We start from the raw sequence: 18173 nt of genomic DNA, 5'->3' as shown, positions 1-18173 counted from the left end.
CCTGGTGCCCTACGCAACTGCGTGCTTTGCATATGGGTAAGGATGGCCCTGCGGGGTTTGGAGGAGAAGGGCTACACCAGGGACACGCAGCAGTGCCACGTGAAAATCAAAGAACTTCATCAGGCATACCAGAAGACAAGGGAGGCGAACTGTCCTTCTGGTTCTGCACCGCAAACCTGCCGCTTCTACAATGAGCTCCATTTGATTCTCAGCGGTGACCCCACCACTACCCCAAATGCAGCATGGCTACCTCACAGGAGTCTGAGTCCTTGTCTACCTTAGGCAACATCGAGGAGGATATTCTGGAGGAGGAGGAAAATGGGAGACAGGCAAGTAGGGGATCCATTCTCCCTGAGAGCCAGGAGCTATTTTTAACCCAGAGCAGTCCAGCCAGATGCAGGACAGCATCGTGTCTGAGTGTGATGCTGGGGAAGGCACCTCGGGTGAGTATAGAATTGCAAGCACACCGTAGGGGTTACATGCTCTTATAGTTTATGTTTAATATGAGAAAACAGTGAGGTGCAGTGAGTATCTGCTTGCCAGTGGCCACTCCAGCTACGCAGAGAGTGTCTCCTAGAAAAGACAGTTTATGTGCACAGTGATGGCTCAGGATTCCTCCATGGAGATCTCCAGGAAATGTTCATGGAGATACTCTGCAATCCTTTGCAGAAGGTTTCTGGGGAGGACTGCCTTATTTCTTCCACCCTGGTAGCACATTTTCCCATGTCACTCCAGCATTAACTCTGCTAGTACCATTGTGGTACGCAGCATAGCAGCATAAGGACCAGGTCTGTACCCAGATGCTTGCAGCATCGGCTCCCTTGCTGCCTCTGTTACCCTCAAGAGACTCATATCACATAGGGTTGCCTAGGGGAGACGGTGGAAGTTTTCATTACAAGTACTTGTACCGCAAACAATAGAGCATATGATCCCCCACCCATGGTGATTTCTGGTTCTCTCAGCCAAGGTGTCCCTAACATGCCAGAGGTTTGGGTGCAGGAATTGGCGTTGAACTCAGAATCTGCAAGCCCAGGATGACTGCTATCAGCAGAGTTAAGGGAAGGGGGTGGGGGTGGGGAGCTGGATTTCCTGTGGTTTCTCATGGCCACAACACACACCCCTCCCCGGAGCCACCTTAGACAAAGACCAGACTTAGGGAGGCTTAATGCTGGGCCCTGGTCTCCAAACACCGTCCATGTTGCTGGGAGGGGTGGGGGCAGTGCCCCTGGGCAGACCCCCTTCCCCCCCCACAAGATTTAGTCAGGGGTATATAGTAGAAGTCATGGACAGGTCAAGGGCCCTGAATTTTTGTTTACTGCCTGTGACCTGTCCGTGACTTTTACTAAAAATACCCGTGAATAAAATGTAGCCTTACTCATAATGCTTTGCCTCTGTAGCTCTCTGCCTGGAATGCTTAGAGTCAGCAACAAGCACACACGTCACACCCTGAGTGTCTGTCTGCTAGACAGACTTGGTTAAGCAACTCTGACCCCAGCAGCCTGTCTACGGCCCCACATCCCCTCTCTGGCTTCCACCAGCCTTGGTTACAAACAGGAGGGCGACTCCAACACCCTCCAAGTCCTGAATTTCCCCAAAACTGTGTGCTCTGCAATGTCCAGCCCCCTCCTGGACAGTTCAAAGAAATAATAAGGTTCATTTGTTCCTCTAAAGACACAAAACCCCACGAGCTTGCCACATTAACTGGAGTTTAATTCAAACACAGCACTGAGGTTTAGATTAATACTAAAACAATTTTATTGATAATAGGACATAGGTTAAGTGATGCCAAGTAAAAGGAATAAAGTTTGAAAGGACATAAAAGTGAAAACACACATGTAAAAGTCTAAAACTTAATCTAGGAAGATTATACAAGCTTGGTTCAAGATGGGTTCTCACCTACATTCAGTTTCCTCAGACTTCAAGCTCTCCCCTCACCTCCTTGGATGAATGACATATCTTTCTCAGCTATCAAAAGCTCTGGCCTCTTGTGTCTGTTTAGTGATGGATACCAAGGATGACTTCTGTCTTTGCTTATATCTCCCAAAGGTCAAAGACATTGTTTCCGGGGGCAGAATGAACTCATGCTGCTCTTCCCTTCCTGAGGGCTTCCCATTCCCCTGCTGATTTCTATGTAAATGGAGCTTCCATTGTTTCTGGTCACACCTTGCTTAATTTCACTGGAGACAGGAGATATCTGCCTTCTCTCCTGTCTGGAGGGGAACCTGTCTGTCCCTTTGTTTGGACACAGGCTGTAAAGCATAATATTAAGTACCCATAATTCCTTATACAGTGTTAATACATATATTTTACAGTGATATAAATCACTACTGTGTCGTAGGCTTTCATAAAAGACCTCACTATATACGTTTATAATACAGTAATATTGAATACAATCAGTTGATTCAATTGTTTCTCACTTGAGGTTCAGTCCCTCTTTATAGACCCATAAACCTTTGAAGTGGATTCTTCTGAGGGTTACCTCTCAAAGGAAAGTTTATTCATGCTGTGAAGAAGGTGACATGGAGTTAGGTGGTGAAGAAAACTCCCTGCTCTTTCTTTCCCCACTTGTGTTTGCTGAAAAGCAAATTGTTCTGTTTCCTGCCATCCCTGCTGCTTTGATGGTCCTATTTACAATGTATAGGTAAACTGAGGTATAAACACACATTCCTTTGTTTAGGATAGCCCTATTAAATAACTCCCCTTGACATACCTGGGTTACATACACTTTAGTTATAATTCCAGCAAATATTCACAACTCTTAATACACATCATATGCATACACCACACAAGAATATTAATCATCAGTGATGATCATTATTCATGATCGATTAGTGTTGATGAATATTAAGGAATACTGTATGAATGATCATTCGTTTTCAAATGATACCTCACAAGCATATTTTGTACAAAAATTGTTACAATAGTGTGTAGGGTATCAATATATCCCCTGCGTAAACTTATCAAGCTCGGTTTTAAAACAAGTTCGGGTTTTTGCCCCACTGCTCCCCTTGGGAGGCTGTTCCAGAACTTCACTCCTCTAATGGTTAAAAACCTTCACCTAATTTCAAGCCTCAACTTAGTGATGGCCAGTTTAGATCCATTTGTTCTTGTGTCAGCTCTGGCCTTTAACATAAATAACTCCTCTCCCTCCCTGGTGTTTATTCCTCTGGTGTATTTATAGAGTGCAATCGTATCTCCCCTCAATCTTCCTTTTGTTAGGCTAAAAGTGCCAAACGCCTGAAGTCTCCTCTCATAAGGTCGGTTCTCCATTCCTCAGATGATCCTAGTAGCTCTTCTCTGCACCTGTTCCAGTCTGAATTCATCTTTCTTAAACGTGGGAGACCAGAGTTGCTCACAGTATTCCAGGTGAGGTCTCACCAGTACCTTTTAATAACACTTCCCTATCTCTACTGGAAATACCTTGCCAGATGTATCCTAGGACTGCATTAGCCTTTTTCACAGCCTCATCACATTGGCAGCTCATAGTCATCCTGCGATAGACTTATACACCCAGGCCTTTCTCTTCATCTGTTGCTTCCAACTGATACGTCCCCAGGTTATAGCAAAAACATTTGTCGTTACTCCTTAAGTGCAGGACCTTGCACTTTGCACTATTAAATTTCCTTCCATTTCAATTACTCCAGTTTTCAAAGTCACCCAAATCTTCTTGTGTGCTGTTCTGGTCCTTCTCTCTCTATTGGCAGTACCTCCCAAATTTGTGTCATCATCAAATTTTATTAGCGCACACCCATGTTTTGTGCCAAGGTCATTAATGAAAGTGTTAAATAAGATTTGTCCCAAGACTGATCCTTTAGGAACTTCACTAGTAACCTTCCTCCAGCCTGATAGTTCACTATTCAGCATGGACTGTTGTAGTCTCCCCTTTAACTAGTTCCTTACTCACCTTTCGATTCTCATAGACTAATAGAATCATAGAACCATAGGGTTAGATGGGACCATAAGTGTCATCTAGTCTAACCCCCTGTCAAGATGCAGGATTTGTTGTGTCTAAACCATCCCAGACACATGGCTGTCCAGCCTCCTTTTGAAAACCTCCAGGGAAAGAGCTTCCGTGACTTTCCTAGGCAGTTTGTTCCATTGTCCTTCTGTTCTTACAGTTTGGAAGTTTTTCTTGAGATTTACTCTAAATCTGCTATGCTGTAGTTTGAACCTATTGCCTCTTGTCCTGCCCTCTGTGGCAAGAGAGAACAATTTTCTCCATCTTTTTATGGCAGCCTTTCAAGTATTTGACAACTGCTATCATGTCCCCCCTTAATCTTCTCTATTCCAAACTAAATATACCCAGTTCCTTCAGCCTTTTGCTCATATGGCTTGCATTTGATCATCTTTGTCGCTCTTCTCTGGATCCTTTCCAGTTTCTCTACATCTTTTCTATACAGCGGTGGCCAAAATTGAACACAGCACTCCAGCTGAGGCCTAGCCAGTGCTAAACAGAGCAGTACGATCACCTCCCCGACTTGCAAGCTATGCCTCTGATAAGCTAAACCAAAATTGCATTTACCTTTTTTGCAACAGCATTGCAGTATTGACTCATATTAACCCCCATTTTCTCTAATGTAGCTAATAATTTCCCATGTAGAACTGTATCAAATGCTTTACTGCGGTGGTCACCAACCCATCAATCATAATCAACTGGTCTCAGCCCGGAGCCACCTCCTGCACCCAAACTCCCTCCCAGAGGCTACGCCTCTCAATCACTCCTGCACCCCAATCCCCTGTACCAGTCCAGAGCCCCCTCTTGCACCAAACTCCCTCCCAGAGCCCACACCTCTCGCCCTCTCCTGCACCCCAATCCCCTGCACCAGCCTGGAGCCCCCTCCTGCACCAAACTCCTTCCCAGAGCCCCCACCCCTCACCCTCTCTTGCACCCCAACATGCTGCCCCAGCTGGAGCCCCCTCCTGCAATCCAACTCCCTCCCAGAGCTTGCACCCCTCATTCCTGCCCCCCAATCCCTTGCCCCAGGCTCAACCAATGCACACCTGTGACGAATTGGGGGTTTTCCCTTGTTATGTTGTATGTGAGCCTATCTGAGTCTTACTATTTTGCATGAATGCTGTGTGTGCCTCAGTTTCCCTGTGTATTGCACCAATACCTAAGTGGTGGGACTAAGCATGTGTGACTTTTGTGGAGGTTGCTCCAGCTGCCTGCACCAATGCTATGGTCGCCCCTTCGTAACCTGAGACCCAGGAGGGGGATGCAGCCAGGTGACTCTTGGCCTGGGAAGCGAGACAAAGGCCGGAGGAGGAGCAACAGGCAGGGCAGGGGCCAGGTAGCTGGAAGCAAGTTAGTCTTGGCTGGCTTGGGGCCTACAGGGAGGACCAGAGCCCTGGCTCTGGGCTCCCCTCCCCCAAGATGGGCTTGGCTGAAAGTCACTGATTTCTGTGCTAAAAGTTCTGTCCTACACTGTGTTCCTGTTGACTAATAAACCTTCTGTTTTATCAGCCGGCTGAGAGTCACCTCTGACTGCAGAGTTGGGGTCCAGGGCCCTCTGGCCTCCCCTGGGCGGACTCGCTGCAGGAAGCGCACGGTGTGGAAGGGGATGCTGAATGCTCTGAGGTCAGACCCAGGAAGGTCGAAGCTGTGTAAGTTTCTTGCCCTGGCGACAGTATGCTCAGAGAGAGGAGGGATGCTCCCCCAGAGACCTGACTGGCTTCGTAGGGAGTAGTTCCAAAGCATCATCCCGGTGACTCCATGACAACACCCCACAGTTAGGACTGTTACACTGATTTGTGACAATCCCTGAAGGATTTTGGATCTATAAACCACAAATGACACTAATAAAAAGTAAAACTCATGAAATGTCCAGAGGATTCTATGAGATTAGGTGCAGTGTGACCATAAGACTCCGGCATCCAAACTCCCTCCCAGAGCTTGCACCCCCTCACTCCTGCTCCCCAGGTCCCCGCTCTAGCCTGGTGAAAGTGAGTGAGGGTGGGGGAGAGTGAGCGACAGAGGGAGGGGGGAATAGAGTGAGTGGGGCAGGGCCTCAGGGAAGGGATGGAGCCTCAGGGAAGGGGCAGGGTAGATCTTGGGTTGATCTTAAATTCAAAAAGTGATCTTGTGCATAAAAAGGTTGGCGACCACTGCTTTACTGAAATCCACGTTGATTAGATCTACTGCATTTCTTTTGTCTAGTAAATCAGTTCTCTTCTCAAAGAAAGAGATCAGGTTAGTCTGACACAATCTACCTTTTGTAAAACTGTATTATATTTTATGCCAATTACCATTTACCTCTATGTCCTTAACTATTCTTTTTCAAAATTTGTTCTAAAACCTTGCATACAAGTGAGGTCAAACTAATGGGCCTGTAATTATCCAGATCACTTTTTCCCCCTTTCTTAAATATAGGGAACTATATTAGCAATTCTCCAGTCATAAGGTACAATCCCCGAGTTTACATATTCATTAAAAATCCTTGCTATTGGGTTTGCAATTTCATGTGCTAGTTTCTTTAATATTCTTGGATGGAGATTATCTGGGCCCCTCAGTTTGACTGTTTGAGTTTGGCTTCCATGTTGAGTATGGTAATTTCTATTTCCATATCATCAGTCCCATTAGCCTCCCTGACACTGCTCCCAAGCTCTTCATTACCCTTATTAATAACAAAGGCAAAATATTCATTTAGGTGTTGAGCCATGCCTAGATTATTTTTAATCTCCACCACCATCCTTATTGTTTAGCAGTCCCACTTCTTCTTTCCTTGTTTTATTTTTATTTATATAGCTAAAGAACCGTTTACTAATTGATTTTAGTGTACTTTGTAAAGTTTAACTTTGCTTGGCTTTTGTCGGTTCTCACTTTTTCCTTACACATTTTGACCTCCAAGAGATAGCTTTTCTTGCTAATCTATCCCATCTTCCATCCTTGTAGGCTTTCTCTTAATCACCCGTTTGAGATGTTTGCTCATCCTTCCCAATGATTTTTTTTCTCTTTGCTTAGCATGCAGGCTTTAGACAGTTTCTGCAACTTTGACTTAAAAGGTTTCAAAGTAGCAGCTGTGTTAGTCTGTATCCGCAAAAAGAAGAACAGGAGTACTTGTGGCACCTTAGAGACTAACAAATTTATTAGAGCATAAGCTTTCGTGGACTACAGCCCACTTCTTCGGAAGTACTCCTGTTCTTCTTTTTGACTTAAAAGTAATTCCAAGCCTCCTTCACATTCAGATCCTTGAGTTCATCAGTCCACTTCTCTGACTACTTTCCTTAATTTTTTAAAGTTTGCCCTTTTGAAATCAAGGACCCTAGTTGCAGACTGGTTTTGTTTATTTTTTGATTTTAGTTTAAATCAAATAAACTCATGATCACTCAAAAGTTGTCCTCCACAACCAGTTCTTCTCTGAGGTCCAATACTAAATCTAAAGTGGCATTACCTCTTGTCAGTTTGGTGATTACTTGGTGAAGAAATCTGTCAGCTATTAATAGCATATATATCCAGGAAATTAAAGTATCCCATAATCACACAATTCCCAGTAGTATTCATTTCATTAAAAACATTGAAAAGGTCTCTATCCATATCCAAATTGAATCCTGGGGGGGGAGGTCTGTTACAGTCACCAAGTTCTATCCTAGTGGAACCTCTTAACTTTCTTCTCCAAAGTGATTTTGACCCCAACAGATTCCATTTTAGCCATCCCATCACTTCTAACTTCTTTACAATCTACCTCATCATTAAGATACAGTGCTACTCCACCACCTTTATCTTTAACACTACATACTCTTCAATACCTGTATTTCAGTCATGGCTACTATTCCCCCACGTTTCTGTTATCCTTATAATATCTGGTTTCACTTCCTGCACCAGTAGTTCTAGTTCCTCTATTTTGTTACCCAGGCTCCTTGCATTGGTGTTCAGACATCTTAGTTGTTTCTGCTTGGCTTTGCCCAGATTCCTCACCCAATTAGGTGCAGCCATTTTATTGTCAGTATCCCATACCTGTTACTGTCAGTGGCAATTGCATCTTTGTTCCTAGATATATGAGTTTACATTTGGCCACATTGAAATGCATGTTACTTTGTGCCCAGTTTACCAAGCAATCCAGACTACTCTATATCAGTGTCCTGTCCTCTACATTAAGTACGGCTCATTCAAACTGTGTGTCATCTGCAAACTTTATCAATGATGATTTTATGTTTTTTTTCCTAGTGATTGATAAAAATGTTAAACACTGTAGAGCCAAAAACTGATCCCTGCAGGACCCCCCTTGATACACACCCTCTCAAGGATGTTTCTCTGTTTATTTCTTTTGAGACTTATCAGTTAGCCAGTTTTTAATCCATGACCATTTTATGGTTTTGTGCTCTCACTCTAGGTTTGCTGTGGGGACTTAATCTCACATGCAAGTTACCAACTGTTCCTTTCAATTACACTAAGAGTCTATCCATACCACAAACGATGCCAATAAAAATGTTAGATCTCTGCGTGCTGTAATGACTCCTGCCACCCTAAATGATAGAAGCGTTCACCACCCCAAGGCAAGGGGACAGGAATTTGGGACAATCAGGGCTGGCTCCAGGCACCAGCCTGGGGCGGCCAATGAAGAGGAGGGCGGCACGTCCGGCCATTCAGCGGCAATTCGGCAGTGGGGCCGTCACTCCCTCTGGGAGCGAAGGACCTGCCTCCAATTGCGGCTTCTTTTTTTGGTGTGCTTGGGGCGGCAAAAACGCTAGAGCCGGCCCTGGGGACAAGAGATGGGTAGTGTACAGGATTTGGGTAGTATCCCATTAAATAGTTTGTGAGCCCTCTAGTGGAGCTCACGGTGTTAGAAATCACCAGAAATCAGTCAGAGCAGCAGTGTGTGTGTGTAGCTAGGGCAGCATGTTGTGTGTGTATTTAGTAAACACAATCATTTGGGACCCAACTCTGCCTGTGTGGTTTCTTGTGTAAAGAACAAAAGACACGCCGTCAGGAGCACCGCCAGGTTTTCTGCCGCCCTAGGTGGTGGAAGGTCCCGCCCCAAAATGCCGCCCCCCACAGAGGTGGCGGAAGGTCCCGCCGCCGAAATACCTCTGCCGTCGCCGCTCCCCCCCCCAAATTGTAATGGGTTGCGCCGGCCCTGCATGCCGTTATATCTAGGGGGGGAACCTCCCATGACACACACTTTTCTGTCTGTGTTCACCATCCTTCAGACATTGCAGGCAGGATAAGGATTAGCCTCCAGGAGCAATGATGGGAATTTTAGACAACGGAAGGAGTTGGTATCTGACTCATAACTTCCTGTATCCCATCCCATTCTTCCCTTCCCTAGAAATGGGCCTGGTTTAGGTGGTAGAAAGTCAGGGACATAAGGGAAGTTTCCAGAGAAAATTGTGGGGTCTTTACAAGTCATCACATTGCACAAAATCATATTTTGTAAACTTTCCAACTCCTCCCTTCCCCTCTCTTGCTGGTTCAACAAACTCCACTCCAGTAGGATGATGAACTCTGCAGTCCCTTACTCCGAACAAGAGCAACAATAGGCATCTTAGAAGGCAGCAATGGCAGTCTGCAGCTACATCTGGGGGAGCTGGGCTGACCTATATTATCTATAATGGCCCCTAATGTCTATGAACCTCCCCTTGAATTTGCCCTCCATATCCCCCAGCTGACCTAGCTGTCTCCAAAATCTGCTCTGTTTGGTGGATTATGAGCCACATGAAATAGTATTTTAGCACCATGAGAGACCCCAGATGTTGAGCCCTAGTATTTCTTGTGGCAATGGGTGAAGTTGATCATTCCCCAAACATTGATAGCAAACCATTTCTTCTTTCCATACTAGCACAGCTAAGCTTCAGGTCACTGAAAACCTCCCCTGTTCTCAGTCTGCCTCCCGTATAGTTCCCTTTCATTCTATCTCACATACAAAATCCATCATAATAGGTTACATACAAAATAGGTCAGATTTACATGAGGCCAGACTGGAAAAGAGTCTGTTAAAGGCAGGTAACAGACGAGATGTGCATGTCAGCCGGAGAAGGCTGCTGTGCCCAGACAACTCATCTTCCCCTTGAACTTCTTGTCTCTTAAACTCAGAATATTAAAATCCACAGATTACCAGGTCTTTCTGTCAGACATGATACTGGGGTTTCCATCGCAGGTGCATCTCTTTTTGGGGGTCCTTTAAAACATTGCCTCTGGGATTACACCTTGTCAATACTAATGAGAAAGATTTCCTCCCAGAGCCCAGCTCAGGATCACACTCCGAGCTGTATTGCATAATATTTGTTTTTCTTTTCTGAGACTTTGAGGAGGTAAGAATCCCTCCTGCCCTGCTGAAAATCCAGTCTGCTCAGTTGCACAGGTGGGCCTGTTCAGCAAGCCAATGGAGTGACTCCCAATTTAGAGTTGTAATTGAGAGCAGAATCTTGCCCACTGTATCTGGCAGGGACATTTTACTCTTTCACATACATCCAAAGTTCAGCACAATCGCAAGCAGTGCTCAGTGTTTTTCACATGCTTCGAAACTTTAGCTTTTGCCCTTCCTCCACACAAGAGAAATAGGAGAGGAGCCCAGGATCTAAAACACCTACCATGTTCCCAGTTATTTCACTGCAGGCAGAAACACAGTCATAATTGCAGAAGATCCCAGCAACCAACAGGACAATAGGCAGGCTACTCACCCTGATTTAGTCCTTGCATCCAGAGAAATTAAAGCCCTTGAAGATGAGGTCTCATTGTTCAAGCTGTTTCTTAAGGGAGGCAGTTGCTTTCTTTATATCACAAGATTCACTGAGGTTCAGTAAGAGAGAGCGAGAGGAAGGCAGAAGGGGAGGGACTGAGAGAAGGGCCCAGAGGCCGTATAGAATGACAATGGAAGGAAATGCTTTATCAAACCTAGAAAGCCTGGCCAACCGGGCCCTGGGAACGCAGAAAAAAAAAAGGCTTGAAGAAGAAAAGTTAGCTAAGCTGTTCTGGGTGCCCCTCTTGGCCACACATAGCCCCGCTCCCCACCAACCCCTCGTAACACAGGCACAATGCAAGATGATGGAAACTGTCAGATGCAAAGCACTTTTTTGATTAAGCAAAGAGAAGTTTTGGCATTTAAAAAACAAAAAGGAATTGGAATCCAAAGTGTTCCCCTCCTCCCCCGACTCCAGCCTTCCAAGTTTCTATGAGTCAAATGTTAGCAATGTGTTACCGAAATGTTACTAATCTGGTATGCAGCATCTGAGAGGGTTTAGCTAATAAAATTTGTGTTTGTGGGCTGGGGGAAAGTTGTCATCAGAGAGTATTTTCTCTCTTTCTCTCTCTCTTTTTTTTTTTTTTTTTGAAGGACGGGGAGGGAAGAGTCCAATATCTTCTTTGGGTAGGGTTAACTAACATGTAAAGCTGACATTATACTGATTTGGTGTTAACCCACCATTCTCTGCATGAAACACAAGGGGAGGTCACATCATTTTTTATTATTATTAAGACAGAGAGGAAGGGTTATTATCCTTATATTACAGATGGGGGAAATTGAGGCCCAGAGAGATCAAGTGACTTGCCCAAGATGATACAGGAAATCCAGAGCTCAGCCAGGTTTGAACCCAGAGCTTGTGAGACGCAGGCCTTCATAGTGATCAAGAAGCTAGATAACAGTCAACAGCGTGCCCTTGTTGCCAAGAAGGCTAATGCCCAGATCTGAACCACGTCCCACAAAAGCTGCAGGCTAATTGAAAACAGCTTAAGAAGTGCTCCTGTCTCCAACACCCCCTTCTCAATGAGATCCAAACCCCAAATAAATCCGGTTTACTCTGTATAAAGCTTATACAGGGTAAACTCATAAGTTGTTCGCCCTCTATAACACTGAGAGAGATGCACAGCTGTTTGCTCCCCCAGGTACTAATACATACTCTGAGTTAATTAATAAGTAAAAAGTGATTTTATTAAATACAGAGAATAGGATTTAAGTGGTTCCAAGTAATAACAGGCAGAACAAAGTGAATTACCAAGCAAAATAAAACAAAACCACGCAAGTCTAAGCCTAATACAGTAGAAAACTAAATGCAGGTAAATCTCACCCTCAGAGGTGTTCCAATAAGCTTCTTTGACAGACTAGACTCCTTCCTAGTCTGGGTCCAGCAATCACTCACACCCTCGTAGCTACTGTCCTTTGTTCCAGTTTCTTTCAGGCATCTCTTTGGGGTGGAGAGGCTATTTCTTGAGTCAGCTGAAGACAAAATGGAGGGGTTTTCCAGGGCCTTATATAGTCTTTCTCCTGAGTAGAATCACAGGTACAAGATGAAGCTTTGGAGTCACATGGGCAAGTCACATGTCCATGCATGACTCAGTTCTTTACAGGCCGATGCCATTGTTACATGTTAGTTTGAACATTCCCAGGAAAGCTCAGATGTGGATTGGCATCTTTCAATGTTCATTGTTAGTTAAGTACTCCCAATTACTTGAATAACCCCTTCACACTACGTTGACCAAATCTGTCTTATGTGCTTCCTACAGTAAACACTTTAAATACAAGCATAGAGCCAACGCTCATAACTTCAGATATAAAAAGCATACATGCATACAAATAGGATGAATGCATTCAGTAGAACATAACCTTTGCAAAGAAATGTTACATGGCATATGTAGCATAAAACATATGTAGCATAAAACATATTCCAGTTATGTCATATTTACATTCATAAGCATATTTCTAGAAAGTATTATGGGGTGCAACATCACAACTATTTCACTAGGAGGATGGTGAAGCACTGGAATGGGTTCCCTAAGGAGGTGGTGGAATCTCCATCCTTAGATGTTTTTAAGGCCTGGCTTGACAAAGCCCTGGCTGGCATGATTTAGTTGGGGGTGGTCCTGCTTTGAGCAGGGGATTGGACTAGATGGCCTCCTGAGGTCTCTTCCAACCCTAATCTTCTATGATTCACAAGATTCAAAGACTGTAAAGCCAGAAAGGGCGATTGTGATTATCTAATCTGACCTCCTGTATAACACAGGCCAGACGATCTTGCCCATTTACCCCTGTATTGAGCCTGATAAATTGTGTTTGCTAAAGAATATCTAAGAGAAAGGCATCCAGTCTGGCTATAATGCCATCAGGGGATGGAGTATCTACAGCTTTCCTTAGTAGGTAGTTCCAATGGTTAATCACTCCTACTGTTAAAAAAATTGTGCCTTAGAGTTCTAATTTGAATTTGTCTGGGTTTAACTTCCAGACATTGAATCTTGTTCTGCCTTTCTCCTGTAAAGTAAAGAGCTTTATAATACCCAGTATTTTCTTTTCATGAAGGTATTTGCACATTGTCTTCAAGTTACCCTTTGATCTTTTTCATAAGCTAAACAGATTGAGCTCCTTAAGTCTCTCACTGCAAGGCATTATTTCCAGCCCTCAAATTGTTTTTGTGACTCTTCTCTGCACACCTTCCAATTTTTCAACAGCCTTTAAAAATGTGGACACCAGAACTGGATGCAGTATTCCAATATTGATCTTACCAGTGCCCTATATAGAAGTAAACTACCAACACCAACACCACCACCACCCCTCCTCTCAGCTCCCATCTGTCTTCAGGGGTAGACTAATAAATAATAATATGCCACACTCTGGCACATCTGCAGCATCACTATGTCTAAACTCTGTGGCACTGAGAGTCCTGTGGCCTCATGTCAGAAACCTAAACATTTATGCGTATATCTGCTGTCTGAACAACAGAATATCCATCCCCTGGGAAAGTCTGAGAGTTTGAAATTTGGGTTTGCCCCAAAGCAAGACAAAAAGTTGAAATCTTGGAATTTTTCACAAAAAAAAAAGTATTCTGAAATATGTCATTTCAACCATATTGAAATATTTTGTTTCAGCTTTATTGTTTAGCGTAATATAATAATGTTTTGACTTATTATATTATAAACAATAAAGTCAAAAGTAAATATTTTTGATCTTAATGAACGATTTTAATAATTTCTCGATGAACATTTTGATGAAATTGATATGTTCCCGTGAAACATTTCAAGTTAGTCAAATCAGCATTTTCTGATGGACATTGGTACATCAGAACATTTTAACCAGTTTATTTACATCCATTCATGCATCAAAAATATGTGCTTACATGCAAACAGTCGTCCCAGAGTCATGTAGAGAACTTGCTTGTTGGTTAAGTTTGGCAGCAATGAAAACAAATAGCCCAGATGCTTTCCCAGAGCTTCTAGTAACAAATAGACATTGATTTAAATGTGAATTAGGCACTTAGGTGCTTTTAAGAATCCCATTACGGAACTAACTGCCTCTTTAGGCACCTAAATACCTTTAAAAATCTGGCCCCCCCAAGTGCCTAAATCAGTTTTGACAGTAGGCCTTAGGCTCCTAAATTAGTTAGGAGCTTTTGAAATGTTACAAATTCTCGAGTCTCATTCAATTTGCCACACTGCCTTTCAGAAGGAATGTGTTAATTTATATATTAGAGAGACAAGGTGGGTAAGGTAATATCTTCTCTTGGAGCAACTTCTGTTGGTGAGAAAGACAACTTTTGAGCTTACGCAGAGCTCTACCTTGTCTCTCTCACCAACCGAAGTTGGTCCAATTAAAGATATTACCTCACCCACCTTGTCTCTCTGATACCCTGGGACCGACAGCGCTACAACAACACTGCATACAAATTATATATTAGGCAAAACTGGAAGAGGAAACGGTTTTCCCATCCCATAAAACAATTTGGGATTTCAGACAAAATTATCCAAATTGGGATAAAAAAAATCAAAACACTGAACATTTCCAAGAACTAACCCCCCTCCCCCCGATTATTTTTTTGGTTCAGGTCAATTGATGTTAACCTTTTTAAAAATTCTTTTATGTTTTTTAAACTATCATTACTTTATTCCTATCATTAGCTTATTATTATATCAACAATCAGACAATTTCATTTAATAAAATGAAACATTTAAACAATCTCAAAACATTTTTTCAAAAATGTTTCAAGTTGCAATATTAATTGACTCTGAACCTTTCCTGCACAAAGTTTTAGTTTTGATGAACTGGCATTTTCCAGCAAAAAATACATTCTATCAAAAAATTCCCAGCCAGCTCAGAATTAACCTATGCCACGTCTAGTTATTAGCCCTTACTGTGCTCCCAAACTGTTGGGTGTTTGACTTTCTGTCTTTAGTAGTCTTTCAATATAGCTTTTCAAAATAATTTTTTCCTTGTTATCTTGTTCTCCCTCCATCTGTCTGTTGTCTCTCTTCTTTTACGTAGATTATTAGCTTTTCAGGGCAAGAGCTGTCTCATTGTTCTGTGTTTGTAGTGAGCCCTGTACATTGGGGCCCTAAACATGGGCTAATACCCCTATATGCTACTGGAATAAAATAAATAAATAAATAACAATAATACCACCAATAATATATGTCTAGGACCTCCTCTAAGGGAGGACCCTGAGATAACTGTAATTGTTAAAATGAATTTATATTGCAAAATGTCTTATTTAGAAGTGAATTTGGGTGTTGTGTTAATATCTATTGTTTTATTTTTATTGTTTGCAATTTGGTAATGAAAATTGCTCTTTCAACTTAATTGCAGAGTGTATCTGAAGGAATCTGACCTCAATGTGTGGGAGATATTGCCTGTGTGTCCAGAGGATGGGAGCCCTGCCTGTGTCAGCACCAAAAAGGTCAGAAATTGATATAACAAAGTTGATCTTTCCAGAAAGTCAGGTGGAACATTAGCACATATGGGGAGCACACGCCTCAGATCACTGTTAATGAACCTTTCCGCTGCAGGTCACTAGTTTGAATCCATCCCAGCTCAGAGGGGACTGAAAGTTACTCCCATCAAATGTAAGTTTAGTGGCACTTGTATGAGCTGAGTTTGGTGGGTCTCAGTTCCAGCTCACTTATAACAAACCCAACAACAGCCTTTGCACTAAATAGCATGGCCCCTAGAAGAAGTCCCCTGTCACAGACCAGACTGGCAGGGCAGTGTATGTGTGTGAAACTTGCCTGCTGTTGCCCTGTAAATAAACAGATGGCTTTATTTTCCAGGATTTTCAAGCTGATGCCTTTCGTCCCCAGAGAGGCTGTCTGTGGCTATGGGGCTGCTCTCCTTAGCCTCCCCAACTCAGGCAGAGTTCACTGGGTGGTGTACACTGGGTGCATGCATCAGGGCCGGCTCCAGGCACCAGCTTACCAAGCAGATGCTTGCGGCAGCCACACCAGAGAGGGGCGGCAGGTCCGGCTGTTCGGCGGCAATTCGGCAGTGGGTCCCTCACTCCCACTCGGAGCGAAGGACTTCCTGCCGAAGTGCCGCAGATCGCGATCGGGGCTTTTTTGTTTGTTTGTTTGTTTGTTTTTGGTTTTGCGAGGGGGGTGGTGTGGCTGCTTGGGGCGGCAAAAACCCTGGAGCCAGCCCTGGCATGCATGCTGTCTGGAGTTCTCTGCTTAGTGTTTCCTTCTGGTGCCCTTTTACTAAATCTTTGACCTTGCTCCCATCCTGCCCGTCTTAAGCAGTTTCCCCATAGTTAGATTATCCTCGTTTCTTTTTTGCCCCCTCCCCCCCGCTTCTCTGGGGATGGGCCACAGTCACCTGTTGGAGGTTTCTTCAGCAGTGTTCTTCTGATGGACAAAGGTGCCTGTATCATGGTCAGTGGAAATGGAGTCTGAAGGCCCATGTTCCCTTGAGGGGCTGTTTTTCAGGGGACACCAGGGGAATAGGGAAAAGGTGGAGTTAGGCTGGAAGAGACCCAGCCACATGGGCAGAGCAGGGCACAGTTTTAATAAAGTTCTACTTGTTCAGATTAACCTACATTCAGCTTCACTCATTGTCATAAACATACAGCTAAGGGTAGCATAAAATCCCTCCTTAACTGTAAAGGGTTAAGAAGCTCAGATAACCTGGTTGGCACCTGACTCATAGACTCATAGACTTTAAGGTCAGAAGGGACCATTATGATCATCTGGTCTGACCCCCTGCATGCTGCAGGCCACAAAACCGTCCCTACCCTTTCCTTAACTCTGCTGATGAAGTCCCCAATTCCTGTGTCTTAGTGACTTCAATTGGCAGAGAACCCTCCTGCTAGAGATCCCTGCCCCATGCTGCGGAGGAAGGCGAAAAACCTCCAGGGCCTCAGCCAATCTACCCTGGAGGAAAATTCCTTCCCGACCCCAAATATGGCGATCAGTAAGACCCCGAGCATGTAGGCAAGAGTCTCCAGCCTAACCCTTGTTAGCCATTATACTGTTTGCCTACCATTGCTTGGTATTCCTCAGCTAATATGTTTTACCATTAAACCATTCCCTCCATAAACTTGTCTAACTTAATCTTAAAACCAGACAGGTCCCTCGCCCCCACCGTTTCCCTCGGAAGGCCATTCCAATATTTCACCCCTCTGACGGTCAGAAACCTTCGTCTAATTTCAAGCCTAAACTTCCCCACGGCCAGTTTATATCCATTCGTTCTCGTGTCCACATTAGTACTAAGCTGGAATAATTCCTCTCCCTCCCTTGTATTTATCCCTCTGATATATTTAAAGAGAGCAATCATATCCCCCCTCAACCTTCGTTTTGTCAGACTAAACAATCCGAGCTCCTCCAGTCTCCTTTCATACGACAGGTTTTCCATTCCTCTGATCATCCTAGTGGCCCTTCTCTGTACCCGTTCCAATTTAAGTTCATCTTTTTTAAACATGGGAGACCAGAACTGCACACAGTACTCCAAATGAGGTCTCACCAGCGCCTTATACAACGGAAGCAGCACCTCCTTATCCCTACTAGATATACCTCGCCTAATGCATCCCAAGACCGCATTGGCTTTTTTCACCGCCACGTCACATTGTCGACTCATAGTCATCCTGCGGTCTACAAGAACCCCTAGGTCCTTCTCCTCTTCCGTTACTTCTAACCAATGTGTCCCCAGCTTGTAGCTAAAATTGTTGTTAGTCATCCCTAAATGCATCACCTTATACTTTTCACTATTAAATTTCATCCTATTTCTGATACTCCAATTCACAAGCTCATTCAAGTCTCCCTGCAGAATATCCCTATCCTCCTCCGAATTGGCAACGCCTCCCACCTTCGTATCAGAAGGACCAGTGGAGAAAGAAGATACTTTCAAATCGGGGGGTGGGGGGGGAGGCTTTGTTTTGTGCTGTGTGGGTGTTCTCTCCAGAGACAAAGAGAGAGACCAAGCAAGTAATCCAGCTCCCACTGAAATGATACATCTAAGATTACAGAAATAGTAAGTAATAGCAAGGAA

General features: G+C 43.9%; 1 protein-coding gene across 1 annotated transcript in view; it reads right to left on the bottom strand.

Moving 5' to 3' along the window:
- Positions 1–10771, bottom strand: part of HDAC7 (histone deacetylase 7) — a 249718-nt gene extending 238947 nt beyond the window's left edge. The window contains exon 1 of the mRNA XM_054012591.1: positions 10618–10771. Coding sequence (XP_053868566.1) covers positions 10618–10636 — 19 coding nt within the window. The 5' untranslated portion in view covers positions 10637–10771. The remainder of the gene's footprint in view (positions 1–10617) is intronic.
- Between the last annotated feature and the right edge of the window lie 7402 nt (positions 10772–18173).

This window comes from Malaclemys terrapin, chromosome 23 (genome assembly GCF_027887155.1).
Source record: "Malaclemys terrapin pileata isolate rMalTer1 chromosome 23, rMalTer1.hap1, whole genome shotgun sequence".
Lineage (NCBI taxonomy): Eukaryota > Metazoa > Chordata > Testudines > Emydidae > Malaclemys > Malaclemys terrapin.
The sequence above is the reverse complement of the archived record's forward strand: the minus strand, read 5'-3'. Positions and strand labels throughout refer to the sequence as shown.